Genomic DNA, 17,257 nt, shown 5'->3' on the forward strand with positions numbered 1-17,257 from the left:
AATCCACACCATCCTCCAGATCATTTATGAAGATATTGAACAAAACCGACCCCTGGGGCACTCCACTTGACACCGGCTGCCAACTAGACATGGAGCCATTGATCACTACCCATTGAGCCCGACAATCTAGCCAACTTTCTACCCACCTTATAGTGCATTCATCCAGCCCATACTTCTTTAACTTGCTGACAAGAATACTGTGGGAGACCGTGTCAAAAGCTTTGCTAACGTCAAGAAACAATACATCCACTGCTTTCCCTTCATCCACAGAACCAGTAATCTCGTCATAGAAGGTGATTATATTAGTCAGGCATGACCTTCCCTTTGTGAATCCATGCTGACTGTTCCTGATCACTTTCCTCTCATGTAAGTGCTTCAGGATTGATTCTTTGAGTACCTGCACCATGATTTTTCCGGGGACTGAGGTGAGGCTGACTGGCCTGTAGTTCCCAGGATCCTCCTTCTTCCCTTTTTTAAAGATTGGCACTACATTAGCCTTTTTCCAGTCATCCGGGACTTCCCCTGTTCACCACGAGTTTTCAAAGATAATGGCCAATGGCTCTGCAATCACAGCCGCCAATTCCAGGTTTAGGTTGGATATTCCAATTTTTGCAAATAGAGACTAACATGGCTGCTACTCTGAAACTTAACCTTAAGGAAACCTTAAGAGTAAGGTTCACAAAAAGTTTGTATATTTCAAACAAAAGGACAGAGTTTAGTTCCTGGCCCTTTGTGTGCAATCTCATGAATATTTGATGCCTTCCCCACAAAAGCAGCTCTTCTGTGAGTGCTACTGCTGCTTCAGTGCTACCAGCTGGATGAGTCTTTCATTTCTGATAGCATTCCCAGGAGTACCATACTTGTGATGTCCACAGAATGGATACAGCAAGGATGAAGGCAATGCAAGCTTCCCGCATGGGCATTTTCAGTTGGCCCTAATGATGCCACTGTCCATTAGTACCTGATGAAATTTGGGGATGGGGAGAAGGAGTGTAGTGATGTGGTGATCTGTCTACTGTAAGATGACTGACACTATCATCCTCTTTCTCCTAGCCCACTAAACAGCTGTTTGGATGGTAATGACTTCTGCATACTGGTAATTTGGCCCATAGATAGAGGTGAAAGTTTCCAGATTCTCTTGCCAATTCTGGGTTCATTCTATCCATCCCATAATAATAATAATAATAATAATAATTAATAATAAAAAACCCAAGTGAAGTCAGGACTGCAGAATCGGCTATGTCTACGGCAAGCTTTCTTGTCGTGTCCCCTATGGGGAAAAATGTTGTTAGGGATAGAATAGAATAGAATACCAGGATTGGAAGGGACCTCAGGAGGTCATCTAGTCCAACCCCCTGCTCAAAGCAGGTAATAAACACATTTGTATTATTTAAGGAAAAGTAGATACTAAAATGTTGCTTGTTCTAAACATTAGTAAGTCAGGCAAGGGCATCAGTGTAGGGTCAGGAAGGAATAACTCTCTGTGATGGGTATACAAACCCTAAGCTGGAGAGCAAGGTGTTAAGGAGCAGCCCTGGGCCCAGGTGGCCCCATCCTGTTGCATCTGCAAGGCTTGCACATGCTGGAGATGGAGTTTAAAAAGAGAAGCAGACATGCTCATAGGAGGCAGTCAGTGGAAGGGAGCAACCTCGGCTCTGAGCTCTGGGGAAGTGCTGCCTAGGAGTTCTTGCTGCCTGAGACCTGACAGCACAGACCTGATGAAGCCTGCGAAGGAGAGACTGGTGACTGATTGTGAAGGTTAGAAACTTTATTTGTGATTCTTTAATTTATCCTGTGGGGGAAAAGGCGACTTAGGTAGGAAGTGATCCAGAGAAGCAGCTGCTTAGCGCCCTAAGGTGCAGAATTTAGCTGCCCAGCATCAGGCCCTGGATAGGAGCCTGCTGGAGAGGGTGGCCTGGGCTCCCCTATTAGCTCCAAAAGACGTGACAGCAATATGCGGCTTTACCTTGGTGGAGAGTCCAGCTGGGGAAGACTGTGATTGTTAAGGGGCCCAGACCTGAAACTTGCTGCCCCCTGGCGTTGGCCACTTGATGGTTACCAGGTGCATTCTGGGGATTTTTACCTTTCAGGGAAGCAATAAGAGCCAGGACGTCGGAGTGGATGGCCGAATGGTCTGATGCAGTATGGCAGGTGTTCTGTGACAGCTATTTCCCTTCACCCGATGCCCATCAAAATCTATCAAAGCCAGACTCAAGCCCATGCAAATGGCTATCTTTCTGGACAGCTGCTTCCCCAGCTCATCTCCCCAGTTGTTCTGCATACAGTGTGAAAGGAAAGCTAGAGCAGGGAAAGAAGCTTGCCAGAGTCCAGAGATCTCACTGTAGTGGGGAAACAAGGCTGTGATTTGGAATGATGATCATCCATTCTCATGCTTGCACATCGACTGGAGAACACATTGTTTAAAAGATTACCTTGTAGATGATGATAAGAGCACATTTTCTCCCTCTGCACACAGTGTTTATATTGTGGCGACCATAATGGCTGGTGCTTTTATCGGTGATTTAGAACAGAGCTGTCAAAAACTTTAAATCGCTTCTATTAAAGTAAAGTAATGTGATTTTATCTGTATAAAACCTGTAAAATTTATCAAGGAATCCAATTTTGCCCCCCCCCTTTTTTTTTTAAATGAAAGACCTTGCAGTGACACAGCAGAGCAGTTTCTCCGCTGAAAAAGTCAGACCCTTGACTAATGTGCCATATCTGACAAGCCTCAGAGAGCTCGTTTTGGAGAGCAGAGCTTTTTCGGTATTTGGAAGACCATGTTTTCTCATTGCTTGTTGGGCTCATGAAGCTGCCTGGTGGGTGAGAATTGGTTGCTATATGGACAGTGTTGGTTGATACTGACAGAGAGCAAAATCTATGGTGTGTGTTACTGTCCACCTGGTAACCTGACTAAGAGCCAGTAAATTACCTGGGAGAGATTTCCTTATGGACTCCTCACCTTCCTTCCCTGTAGTCTGCTTTCTAAGAGAAACACTCCTTCCTTCCTTAGCCTGTAGTCTTCATACAGTATGTGAACTTGTGAGATCTGACAAGCTGCAAACGGTTGGCCCTGCTCAGTCCTTGGACGGGGGGACCTCCAAGGAATAATCTGATGCTGCAATGTTTTTTGTGAGTCAGCAGGGGCAGCTCTTTCCATGAGTCAGTTCTGCAATAGTGCCTTACTTAGGGCATGGCTACAGGAGAAACTTCAAAGTGCTGTCACAGGAGTGCTCCCATGGCAGCGCTTTGAAGTGCGAGTGTGGTCGCGCACGAGCGCTGGGAGAGAGCTCTCCCAGTGCTCCTGGTCATCCACCTCCATGAGGGGATTAGCTCCGAGCACTGGGAGCCTGGCTTTAAAGCGCTCAGGCTTGCTGCACTCGGGGGAGGGGGGGTGATTTTTCACACCCCTGAGCCAGCAAGTTAGAGCGCTATAAAAAGTAAGTGTAGCCAAGCCCTTAGTTCTTGTACAACACTTTCTGTCAGTAGACCTCCAAGCCCTTCACAAAGCAAGTCAGGTTTATCACCTGCATTTTACAGGTGCGTAAACTGAGGCAAGAGAGAAGCAATGTTACTTTCCCAAGGTCACCCAGGAGGCCAGTGGCAGAGCCAGGAATAGAATCCAAGAAATAAGTCTCCCAAGTGCCAGTCCTTTGCTTTCTCGGCTAGGCCACGCTATTTGCTGTGGACCAGTGCCTCGCCACAGAGCTGGCAGGGCACTGTGCAGCTTGGAGGTGTCATCTACATCTCCTGAGTGAAGCGAAGTGGCATAATTGTGTGCTTGAATTGTGGTATAAATCTGGATGTGCTGACCAGATTCCAGTGTGGGTGGTTACATAGTCAACCTAAAATTCTTACAGCAGTTTCATTTGGATACAGGATACCTATTTACGCCCTCTCATTCTGTACCAGCAGTGATTGCATTTGAGTGGTAGTTGAAGTGATTTGCAAAGTGCCTTTGAATCATTGGGGATTAAAGGTGCTGCGGTGAACCTACTGGCTCCTTACCTTCCACTCACTCCAAAAGGTAGGGAGAGGACTGAGCCAGTAGATAGAGCTAGCTAGTGCTCTAGAAATAGCTGTGTAGACAGCTCTTTGAAGTGGCAGCTCAGGCCCTGAAGTCTAGGGTGGGGGGTTGGCTTCAGAGCCTGAGCCGCTACTTCAAAACATTTTCTACACAACTATTTTTAGATAGGTAGCACAAGCCCTGCCGGCCTGGGTGTCTCGAGATGGGCTAAGAGGCTTGCTGCCATGGGCTGTGTAGATGCATTCTCAGAGGCTAGAGGGAATCGAGCTCTGTGGAAAGCCAGAGGCTATGTATGAGCAGGAGCAGCAGGCTGGGAGCTGGCTGTGGAAGGAAGACCAGGCAACACACAGTCTGATAGCGAGGCAAGGCAGGAGCCTGCTTCTGACAGGGGATCAGCCGGCATGAGGCACAGGACAATGGCACGGGGCATAAGGACAACGCAGAGGAGCTCCACCATGGTCTTGGATAAAATAAATAGGGGGTGGCTGGGACAGAAGTTTGGTCTGCAGGCTAGGACAGGCTTTGCCTCCAGGATGGGGTGGACTGAAGGGAGTTTAAGACACTAACCCGTGGAGCCCCGTAGCACACAGGTACCTTTATATCCCACTACTGGACTCTGCCACCATGGTCTGGTTAGGAACTATTGAGTCGATCTCTTACTGTAAATGTTCAAGCTATTGTGCATACTTTATGTGTCACCCTTTATTTCTGCTCTTTGTAGGGGAATTATCCTGTATTGCTCATTCAGAATGGGAGTGTGTTGATGGGTTCTTGGAGTATGTCTGGCATGTGGCTCTGAGCAGAGATGACAGCACCTGCCAATACTGGGGGAGGGAGGCAGAGTGAGGGCAGCGGCTTCAGCAGATGTTACTGAGCATGCTCAGTTGTTTGAACAGGCTCAGTACAAGTCAAGCAGCAAAGCTGACCCTTTGTGACCCCTTCCCCCCCCCCCCCCCCCACACACACGTTGCCTCTGAGTTGTTGTGCACCTGGAGTGCTACTGAACACTGGGTTGGTGTACCACAGCATTCACACTGATAACTGCAGTGCTATATACATGTATCATTCATATTGTCTGTGATCATCTCCTACAAAGTCCATCATTCTGAGCCTTTTCCATAGCTTGTCAGCATTTGTCTGACTGCTTTCTTTCCCGTGGGAGTGTGCTAGATAGCCCCAGAAATTAGCTGGTGATTAATCCAAATGTGCAGGTTAACTGTTTGGTCTCTCTGGCCTGCTTTAGTTGCCCGCCCATGTGTCCTGTGGAAGTGCTGATGAGATGTTGGTGTGTTAAAAGTTTTTCAGACCAATCTTTCTGCGACAATAAGCCTCTGAAAGCCACTAGAACGATGCACTCTTGGCTGTTTCCAATCTCTGCATTGATCTCTCCTAACTAGACAAAGAACTAGCCTCATGTAGACAGGTGAGGACAGCATATGTGAATACCCTGAAAAAAAGTGAAATGACTGCACTGGTATCTCTTTCTTTGTCAAATGGGTGAGTAGTGTTAAGCAGTCAGGATGCCTGTCACAATTGTAGCAGTGCTGAACTTAAGACTTTGTTAACTGTCTGTGACAGAAAACAAAGCCAAGCGTATCTGGATGCTGTGCAACCCTACTTGGGTTTACAAAATTGTGCTAGAAGCATCAGGAATTGCTACAAGGTATCACTGAGATCAAGAGCTTAATGGGATACAAATTGGGATTAAACTTTTATACAGATAGAAAGAATATCCAGAATTGCTTTAATTTTCAAACGAAGTGTTGGAAGGGACAGAAACCCACGTGCTTCAATGCGGATGCCAATTTTAGCTATAGGGGTGGTTAGGACGAGACTCTCCATGGAGGAATTAATGTGAGAGCCTTTCTCCTATTGTTTCAGTAGTTCTGCTCCAGGAGAGAACCCGAAAGAGCAGAGGTAGCAGCAAGTATATAATACGCACAAGTAAATATTATGCCAAACTATGAATCTGTTATTTTATTCAAACTAGTTCATACAGCCTTAGCATAAATTGTTTCAAAAGACATTCATCATCACCACTTTCAACCACCATTTCATTTGGTGCATGGTGGGATGAAAGCCATGGGTACCTCCTTACAGTACAATTCTATCTTGTGAATTCCCTTAATGCATCTCTCTACCTTCGTTACTGGAGCCTGTTTCTGTAATTACTGCAATTCATTGTTCATAGTAATTTCGCCATATACATGTAACATTTCGTGAGATAATGTTACACATTTGTGACACTTTTTGTCCTAAAAGAATCCCAGAGTGCTTTACGAACAGCATACGTAAAACTGAAATCTGTTCTCATTTTCACCAGGACATATCTGGAGTAAATCCACTAAATTCAGTGGAATTACTGCGGACTAAATGATCAGAATCTGGTCCACAGAGCACCAGTGGAATGCAGCCATTAGTGAGGAGAAGGGCCTATATACTGCATAACTGTGAAGGGGGCCCCAGTGAATGGTATTTGTTTTCAGTGCTAAATTTTCCTGTCTCACTATTTCTTTAGCTTTGCCTTTTTTCTTTCCTTGTTGGTGAGCTTCTTGTTATTCTAACCTTGTCTTATCTCTCTCTTTCTCCCTCTCCACCTTCGTCTCCCTCCTAGTGTCTATCAGCTTGTTGTCAAGGAAGAGAGGCTGCAGAAAGCACGGAGGGCTGCAGACATCATTGAGTGCTTCTCTGTTCCAGTGAGCTACAAAAATGCTTCCAGCCTTGACTCACCCCATTACTTTGCGGCCGAGCTGAAGCCCGTCAATCTGCCCGTCACGCAGCCCTTTACGGTGGGCGACAACAAGACCTACAATGGCTATTGGAATGCTCCACTCTCACCACTGAAAAGCTACAGCATCTACTTCCAGGCTCTCAGCAAAGCGAACGGAGTAAGTGCAGTAAGAACTGAGACTGGATTTGTGCACATATGGCCACCTCCATCCCTCCACCTCCTAAAAATGCACACTTTTTTTTTCTTAGAAAGCCTGAGGAAAATTAAACAGTTCACTACTAGTCCTCTGCTTTGGCCTCTGGTGCATTGTTCCTTTGAAAACTGCAGGAGAACATTATGTTGTACATGGTGCGTCTGGCGTTACCAGAGATGTGTTTTACTGAAATACCCCGAACAAAGGGGGCTGGTTATATTTTACTGCAATTTGCTCCTTTCCCTGATTCATTCTTTTCCTTTTAGTTGCACTAACTCCAGGGAAGGGGCTTATAGGACAGACCTACTACTTCCAGATAATCTTCACTTCCAAATTTGTCATTACTGGGGGAGAAATTATGAAACAAGAGAAATGCAAAAAGCGATGAAGGAGGATTAGCCTCTAGTCTTGAATCTGGCTATATCCTAGTTCAGCAGTTACAGCTGGGATTTTCAGCTGAAGCGAAATTTAAGAGGTGCCTCTCTCTTTCAATGGGAAATGTGTGTCTTACTCCCCTGCAGCCTTTTGAAAAGCCCATCCTATATGGCTAGAACTATTTATCCTGTGTTGGGGAAAGAGGTTGAGAATGGAGACAACACAGGTACAAAACATTCCTTGCTATTTCCAGCTGCCAAGTACTACCCTTGCCATGCTGAAATATTATTCATATCATAGGAACACGAGATGGAAAAGGCCATCTAGTTTATCTTCCAGCTTATTAGCATTTTTACTGCATTCAGCCATTGTCCAATGTATTCTTAGTACTTTTACCAGTGCTCTCTGTTCAGTCCTCTTTTCCATTAATAAATTCATGCAAGTTTTTCCTATGAAAGAGCAAGACAATACTGTATCCCAAATCGTATTGCAAAGGTAAACTACCTACTTAGGCGTTAGGCGCCACTTTAAGTATCCATACAGTGTCTGCCCCATGACATGGAAAACACACCCACAGTCACACAAAGTGTTGGGCTTGATTTAATAGACTAGCAAGGCTAATGAGCATTTATAACGTTCCAGTTTTACTGCCAGCATTTATCACCATTCCTGTTGCAAGGTATCTGCAGCATCACTTATGAGCAGCAAAATTCTTTAATGTGATGTTTCCTCACCTTGGCTTTCTCACCAGCTGATATCTTCACCTTCCAGCATTATTCATGTAATTCAGCATTAGATTTGCCTTTATAAAGAAAAGAGTAAAATATATGTACATGTTTGTCTGTGTCTAGTTAGTTACACCTTGCATGATAGTTGATTGCTTGTGAATGGGTCCCCAGGGAAGGAAAAGCTTTATTTGCTCAAGTACAAACTAATACGCCATAAATAGATAATATGAATGTAAATGTAGGCTTCACCTGGCGTGCTGGATTAATACAGCAGTGTATGGTTTGTGTTTTTTTCTGAAACGCTGCAGCTGGAAGGCTTCATATGGTCCGTGTACTCTGAGTTTACAAGCTAGTGCAGGGACATGAGGGGTCTGACTTGACTGTACAGTATTAATGCATGTCACTGTGTCACCAGTATTATTCTGCACCTTTTAGTTACAGGCAGAAATATATGGGCTGCAGGTGGTACTTACTCACTTAATGAATCTGGACTTTTAGGTCCAAATATTCAAAAGGTCTTTCTTCAAATACATGTAGGACCATTCTGCATGTGTAAAATACATTTGCATGCACAACAAGTAATTTTGATACAAATTCCCCTTGGAGCATGCAGTTAGTTGCCTCTTGCATGCATACATTTTATTGGCACAGCAGGTGTGTGTGTGTTTTCAGGGTGCAACTTAAGGGCTGAGCGTAGAAAAAAGTGCCCAATAAGTATAAAGTGTAATAGGCTGCGCTCTGCTGTGTGCAGCTCCAAAAGCAGAATTTGGATTTTCAGGTGAATATGCATATTCTTCCTTGTTTCAGGACAAAGTAATTTGGGCCAGTTTTTCAAACATTTGGCCTGTGTTTTGCAGACACCATTTTTCAAACACCAGTAATTACAGGTTCACTGTTGTTCCCTGAACTGTTTGCAGGCATGATTTGTTGTTTACAGTTTTTAGTACCCAAATGCATCCACAAATCAAGCAGTTCTTTGACTAAGATGTTAACAGAGCCTGCAAATAATTGTGGGTGAAAAATTACAGCCTCAGTTATTTAGGCTTGCAAAATTTCAGATGCAATAACAAAAATGTCCCATTTAAGGCAGGGCAAAAATTTGGCCATATGTCACACCTGGATGTGTAAACCTCCCAGTGGGGTATTTGCCACTCATGTTAAACCAAGGTGTTCTATAACCCCAATAATCACTCACAATTTTGAAATGACAAAACATCTTTCCGTACCTGGAACCTTGAATGAGAAATCACCTTTGCTTACTGAACCATACCATCTCCCTCTGGAAACTCAGTAGGAGTTTAATTTGAAGAAACTTTCTGAATAGTCAAAAAGCAGCTTTAGCACAGGGGGGTGGCAATAGAATGGCATTGTTTCAGCTTCTCACTACGTGGCGAGCTGTGCTCAGTCAAAGTTCTTGTCTGCTCTGTTACTATTAGCCATGATTGTTATGTTGAAAAGAACATAATTAACAGCTGGATACAAAACAAGTGTGGCAGATTGCAGCAAAATCAGATCATGAGTTTTCCTGCCTTCTGTTGTGTAATGCTGTATTTGTTTTTATAGAGTTTGAATAAGATCGCCGTTGTTCATTGAATTCCTTTCTCTGGACTGTCACAGGAGATTTGGTCTATGTGATGCTGCTACCAGACAAGGGTGTCAATAGAACACGTGTGAAACAGAATAGACTTTGGCTTTGTTGTACCAAACACCTGCTTCCAAACTGTGTGAATTTCCCTCTAAGTGATTGTCAAAAGCAAGATGTTGAACTGAAATGTGTTGAAGAGCTTTAAGTTTAAAAAAAAAAAAACAAGCTAGGCTTTTGTGTTTATGGGAGTGTGAGCGCGAGAAGTTCAATTAACGACTGTTTGTTCCACGGAAATGGTAGCATACATGATATGACACAAGGAGCTGTGGGCAATAAAAAGGAAACTCACGTGGTTGGATCAAGCAGAGCGGCTTCTTTAACACATCGTGTAGAGCCTTCCTCTGAAGATCAGAGTTTTATTTTCACCTCTGGCGTCAGTGTGTCATTCAGGTAGTTAATTGTTACATACTGCGTAACATTGTGCCACTGGCTTCGAAGCATGTTCCTTTTTCTCTATGAAGGATGAGGGAATTTGCCACATGAAGCCGTTCTTTATCTAGCCAGATCATCTGTTCTCACCCTTGAGAAGACACAGGACCTTTCAGTGTTACCTCTGTCAAAAGGCGAGGCCAGTGCAAGTGGGCAATATTGTGCTATTGTGACTCTGGTCTGTCTCCCCACTAACTCTTTCACAGAAGGGAACTGCTTTGTTGGAGTTGTTGCTGACTGTCTCCAGCATCCAAAGGTGGAGACTTTCCTGGTTGCAATCAATCCTGCCTGACAAGTTTTTATCCAGCATAGAAACTAGGTCGTCTTAGAATGATTTCATGCAGTCGCTGGTTTTACATAGAGTTCAATATTCTGGGCCATTCTTCCTGTGAATAGGAGGCTTCATAACTCAATCACAGATAATACAGGAGACAATGTTGGCTTGTTACTGCAACCTGGTGGTCCAACAAGTGAGTGATGTTTTTAGGTCATGAGTGTGAAAAGTAGCACCTCAGCAATCAATGGGAATATTATTTTTGAAGGAATGATGGACTCCGCAGAGTTTCTTATTGATTTTTTTTTTTGCCTCTAATGATTTGTACTACATGCATGTTCATGCAATTCTTAATGCTGGATTTCCAGCTACTGACAGTTCTGATCACAGTATAACATGTTTTTTACTCCTCTTGGAAGATTTTGGGGGTGCAGGCAGAGCTGCCAGCGCTTAATGTGAGAGTAAATCCATAAAAGACTAATGAACTACTTAAGTCCGATTTTGAGAACTGAAGTGGTATCTAGGCCTGAAGTGACTCCTCTTCTCAGGGGTTAATTTCAACTTTAAAAAGCTCTACATGCCGTAAATAAATAATTCCGTTGGCAATATTACTGTATAAAAGGCTTTTCACAACTTGGAATAGTTGTGTGAAAAATGACACGACCCTACTCCAACATATGCCTGTGGGATTTTCAGTACATATTTGTGTCTAACCATGTTTGCTGCTTGCAAACGTTGTGCCAACCTTGCCCTGGAATATTAGGGTGAGTGCTGGTCAGCCCTGCAGTACAGAGACTGTTTTGCAGCCTTGGTAGTCCCTTGTTTTCACACATGGATAACGTTCTGAAACATTTGAGGCTGAATCTTTCCTTGGTAGCTTTTTGCCTGAGGATTTTTTTATTTATTTATTTAGGTTGAGCAAGATGCCTTAATCTGTGTTCGAGTTATGGGAGAGTGGGAGAAAATACATTTTTCCAATTGTAAATAACACTAGTAAAATAAAATTCCAAGTACTCTTTTATTTATGTTACACCAAAATAGCTGAAGTTAGAAAGCTGCAATCTGGGGTGGACCTAATCCTCCTTGAGGACTAGAACTTTGCCTGGGTTGGTGAGGGGAATTAAAAATCAATGCTCTGACCTTCCAAAGACTTGTGCACATGGTTAATTTTACACACAAGTGGTTCAGTTGGCTTCAATTACAGGTTAAAGTTAAGTACATGTGTAAATCCTTCCAAGATCAGGGCATAAACTGTAAGGATTTGAAAGTCAATTCTCAACCTGCTCAGTTTGTACCTACTAGTGTTTTAGTAGTCTAAGGAAGCTCCACCCATTTCCCCCTCTACCTTACTTGACAGGCCCAAGGGCAGCTGCTCTCAGGCTGCTGATAGGGCATTCTACATGAGAGAGATGGTAAATGCCTTATAGATCCAGAGCAAAAACTCATAATATTAAAAGGATGGAAAATATGAGGTTGTCGGGGGGGGGGGGTACCCTAGTCAAAGCTGTTTGAAGAGGTCTCCTTATTTTTTACTGCATCTGTAGTCTGTCAATTCTCAGGTGTTAGTTTTTCCTTTTTAAATAAGTTTTTGTCTCTTACTGTTGCAGATAAAACTGCCAAATTAAATATATATGTTGTGTCCTGGTGCCCTTTTCTGCAGAATTGTCCCCATCCAAACAGGAGCAGCCAACGGAGGCAGAACTTGCCTCTTCATCACCCAGTGCACTTCAGTGAGGCGTGAACTTGAAAACCTAAATGGAATCATTTAAAAGTGCATAGTATTAAGCCAAGCCAATTCTCTTTATCTTTAAAGGGGGGGTGGGGGGAGGAGAGACAGAAAAAGAAAATGATAAAGCCAAGAAGTTCAGAACAATGTAAACTTAATCCAGTTGCACATATGTGCTATAGTATTTTCTTCTTCTTGGTTTTCTGGTTAAAATATGTGTACCTTAATACATCACTGCTTGCATTATAAAATGTCTAAAGTAAAATAAACAGCCAAATTAATCCTGCTGTTGGAACCTCAGTTTTGGCACCTCCTGAGTTTATGAGTAATTTTCCAATCATAATCTTTTCACATTTAAAATAATAAAACTGTACTCTACATATAATATATAGGGTCTTGCATGTGGAGATCACTAAGATCTTTACAAGCATTGATTAAGTTTCACAGCACTTCTGTGAGTCTGGAAAGTAGAACTTAACTCCAGTTATCTCAGCAGCTCAAAGAATTGTATCCAGAATTCAGAAAACTGAAATTTTAGAAGATGGTTGTCATTTTTCTGAAATGCTTAAATTTTTTCTGATGTTTCTATTTTGTGATTTTGTGTGTGTGTGCATGCGTATGTCCCCTGGGCTTTCTGGATAACTGGGGTTTACCTCTATCTATTCCCATTTTACTGGTGTGTAAACTGAGGGGCAGAGTTCTAGAACTATCTGTGGTCACATACATAATTTGGCTGACTAAGTTATAGAGCTGATCAGAATTTCTTTTATTAAACAAGGAAAAAATAACTTTTTGTTGGAAAAAACATTTTGGGGGTTTTGGCAGGAAAGTTTTTGACAAACTCTCAATTCTTGATGGGTAACAGACACTTTTCAGAAAGAAATAGTTTTCTTGAAAATCCAATTTTCTGTCAGAAAGCAACCTGGATGGAAATTTTTTGACCTGTCCTAATCAGGAATACGACCAGACCTTCCACTTCGACCATTAAATCCCTGAGACTGTCTGTGGGTTGTCCTCCCTGGCTGCAGATGCACTTGGTTCCTTGAATGAAGTATTTTGGAGTGTAGTTCCGAAGTCCAGATGTCTTATTTCTGTAGTGATTGCCCTTGCTTTTGGCACTACCAAAGCGTTGTCTTTTAATAAGTGCAATTTGTCTGTGTTAAATATAGCAATTAGCAGATGTAAATGCAAACAGAATACACTGTATCCTGTCTTCTTAAATTACGCTGTGCAAGGGATATGCACATGCTCAGATGAAATCAGTTTCGGCATCATTAACAAGTTTTCCTTTTTGGTTTCTCACCTATTCTTTTTCTTAACATTGATTAATTTTTCCAGCTGGCTGTTGTACTTGATAGCAAACAAGGAGCTACAGAAACATACGAAAACATTTTCCAAGACCAAATTTGGGACTTTGTATATTAAAGTGTCTTGCTAATTGTGGACTGCCACACTGCTACTTTGATATCCATGTCTACCCTCCGTCAATGACTTTTCCAGTCCCATTTGCTCAACTTATAAGTCACAACAAGATTTCATTTTTTATTGTGCCCATTGTTGCAGGCTGAGGCTAGTCTCTGAAAATAAAGCTGTGTTCATTCTACTTCATATTTCATTGCTGACCATAAAGATTCTGGAATTGCTCAGTAGTTTGTCATTCTAGGTGATGATGAATGAGGCATAAATGAATACCAGGCTCCTTTCTGCAGCTATATTGGTTCTGCAGTGCTGACAGTTGTACTGTTTTTTGTGGGGTCAGTGAACCAAGCAGATATGACTCAGGGATAAACTAGGGCACAAGCTTGCATGGCGGGGTGGAGGTAGGGATAGGTGCAGTGTGTATCCACAATGGGAGTTTTGGTCGGGGTTATCCCTCAGAAAGCACAGGTGTTTCCCGCGCAGGTCAACAAGCTGCACCACCCCACAAGGCTGTTTCATGGGGAGGTGCTATGGCTACGAGAGAATCATCACCTTCCTTGCTCTTTGCAGAGCACAAGAACTGTGGTTGTCCCTTGTCTTTGTGCAAAGTATGTACGGAGGCAAAGGCACTTTTGCCCCCTTTCCACTCTAAGGCCATGCACCTATGCTAGGGCCAAGGATGGTCTATCCCATGCTTTTCTGTAAGAAAGTTCCATTTGAACAAAGTTACTCTTTGCAAATGTATGTATTGTTGCTGTAGGAAGGAGCAAGATACATACCGGCACTTCCAGAACACACATGGCATACATATTAATGCAGCATTGTTGCATACGATAATTTATGCAATATTCATTACACTTGAGACATGCACAAGATTGTTTAAAGACATAGGTGCTAAGAAAACCCGGCAGCAGATTACTGCCTCACAAAATCACTCTTCTGACCAGAGCAACATGTTAAGATATGAAAGGCAGTCGTGGGTACAAGCATAATCTGCCAGTAATGACTGTAGCGTAGAGTGAGGTATTTGGAATGCTGGTGATGGTATGTTTTCAGTGGACATGGGTTAAAAAGGTGGCTTGGTTTGGGTTTTAGAAAAAACAAACACAGAACTAGGGTTAGTTCAGATCTGGACTCCCCCTCCCCTATCCCCCCACCAACCAACCTTTAGAATCCAAGAAGAATCAGATAAAAGGTGTGGGTGTTATCCCAGCTCTGTACTGAGTGACCTTGGATGGTTTGGATTGTGGGTCAACCTGGTTAGTAGAGCTGATCATTTAGCATGCCATTTGTTTCACACACACATCGGATATTTGCATGTGCAACTAGCTAGTTAGGTGTCTCTGTAGCCATGTGTGTATGTAAATGCCCAATTTGCGGGAATTGTAGCAATTATTATTATTACATCTTTTTCATGCCAATGTTGATGCATTAGCACTATCATTTCATTACCTGCTTCTTCCATCTGCTCTGTGGTGTTGAGTTTGGCTGTTCCACCCTCCCTTCCAAAGGTTCTTCAGGTTTTCCTTGGGCTCCCTCATTTCCTCACTCCTGTTGGTTTTCACTTGACAGCTACATGTGAGAGTGAATCTGTGTGTTGGCATCCAGAGCCCATGTCTCATACGTCAAGCACTTCCTTCTGAGTCTAGTGGAAACAAGCTGCTGGTTGGTGTTTTTTCAGATCTCTTTTTTTGGTGATGAAGTCTCTGTCCAATGCCCAGAATCTTTCATAGGCATTTATTTTCAAAGGCATCTAGTTTTCTATCTAATGTTTAAATAACTCTCCAGTTCTTGCGGCCACATGCTACCACTGAGGTTACATTGGAGTTGAAAATTCTCCATTTTGTTTTGTTACTGTATATCTTTGATTTCCATGATTGAGTTTAGTGAATGCTAGGATGCCTTTCCTATCCTTGAGGTCTCTGTTGACTAATATGGTGCTACCCAGGTAAATGAACAGTTCTACTTTTTTGATATCTTTACCTTCTAGTATCACGCTATCCTTGACGTATAGGTTTCAGGGATGTTTGTTTTGGCATAACTGATTTGGGGCTCTTTTTGGCCAGCTGTTTTTGCCAAGGTGTCTGTTTTGTTTGTAGTTTTTTGCTCAACAGCACGATATCATAGCAAAGACTAGGTCTTCTATGCATTTGCCAGCTACCCATACTGTGCCAGTATTTGTGTTGCTAATACACTTCTTCATTATCCGGTCGATGGCAGTGTCAAACAACTGTAGAGATAGAATGCAGCCTTGATTCATTCCTGTGTTCACACTGAATCACTTCAATGTCTTGTTCACTCTTACAGCTCACATTACATTGCTGTATATAGGCTTGATGATGAAGACTTCAGCTGGAATTCCATGAGATGGAGTATTCCACAATGTATGCTTATGCAGGCTGTCAAATGGGTTTTGAAAATCCATGAAATGGATAATAAGGGAAGCCTGGCATGCTACACATTCTTCTATGATGATCCTTGTGTGAATATCTGATCTACGCAGGATCTCTTGGGCCTGAATCCTGCCTGTTTTTCCCTGGGCGTTGCATCCCCTGCCTCTCTCATCCTGTGTAGTATCACACTGCAGGTGACTTTCACTGCAACCAAAAATAGTGTGACACCTCTCCAGTTGCTGCAGTTAGTAAGATCACCCTTTTGGGGTATTCTGACATAGGTGTCCAGGGGTTACAATGGGTTCTCTCTTTCCCAGACTTCATTGAACAGCTCTGCCAGTTTCATTAGGATGGTAGTGTCAAGAGCTTTTAGCATTTCTGCTCTGATTTGATCATCTCTTGCCATTTTGTTTTTTTCAGCTTCTTGACTGCAGCCTGTACTTCTGACATCTCTGTTCGAGCGATGTTGATATCAAGTTGGTCAGGTTCGCGTATTTCATCAAACTCTGGTGCTGAGGTAGGGCTGGGTCTGTTGAGGACTTCTTTCAAATGCTCTGCCCATCTGTTGTTCTGTTCTACCTCAGTTGTAAGCATTTTTCCATCTTTACTTTTTATTGACCCATTTCCTGTTTTGAAGTTTCCACATGGGATTTTAGTCACATGGTAAATAGCTCTGTGATTTCCTATCATAGCAGCAGCTTCAGCTGCTGAGTCTTCAACATATTTCTGTATATCTTTCCTTGCTTTTCATGGCTTTGTCTGCTTTCTTGTACTCTTCCTTTGCATTTTTCAAAATTTCATTGGTCTTAGCATTCAGGAGTTTTCCGTTCAACGCTTGTCTTTTCTCAATAAGACACCAAATCTCTTGGCTTATCTAATTCTTGCTCTGTTTACGTTAATATCCAACTATGACTGCTGCAGCTTGAATCTCATTGTCTCTGAGCACTGCCCATTTTTCTTCAGGTCCAGTCAGTGTCACACGTTCTTCTGCCTCTGGCAGTACCTCAGCTCTGTCCTTAGTTCAAGGTGGAATTTCTCACGGTACTCTTTTGTTTTCAGCTCTGTGCTGTTGATTTTCTTGGCTGCTTTCTGTTTAAAGTTGATCTGTCTCCCTTTGAATTTCATTTTCGCAATGCAAAGATTCTAGTCGCTGCTGACATCTGCTTCTCGATAAGCCTTTGCCTCTTGGACAGATGACCTGTCTCTTGAGCTGATGCGGATGTGATCAGTCGGTTTTTTGTTTTGCTATCTGGTGAATTCCATGTTTCTTTATGTATGCCTTTATGAGAGAACAGGGCGCTTGCAAGAGCTAGGTCG

General features: G+C 42.9%; 1 protein-coding gene across 2 annotated transcripts in view; it reads left to right on the forward strand.

Moving 5' to 3' along the window:
* Positions 1 to 17,257, forward strand: part of PTPRT (protein tyrosine phosphatase receptor type T) — a 734,569-nt gene that overhangs the window by 588,805 nt on the left and 128,507 nt on the right. For both annotated transcript variants that reach the window (XM_073309805.2, XM_073309804.2), the window contains exon 12: positions 6,642 to 6,915. In XM_073309805.2, the coding sequence (XP_073165906.1) occupies positions 6,642 to 6,915 (274 nt within the window). The remainder of the gene's footprint in view (positions 1 to 6,641; positions 6,916 to 17,257) is intronic.

Source organism: Lepidochelys kempii, chromosome 13 (genome assembly GCF_965140285.1).
Source record: "Lepidochelys kempii isolate rLepKem1 chromosome 13, rLepKem1.hap1, whole genome shotgun sequence".
Classification (NCBI taxonomy): Eukaryota; Metazoa; Chordata; order Testudines; family Cheloniidae; genus Lepidochelys; species Lepidochelys kempii.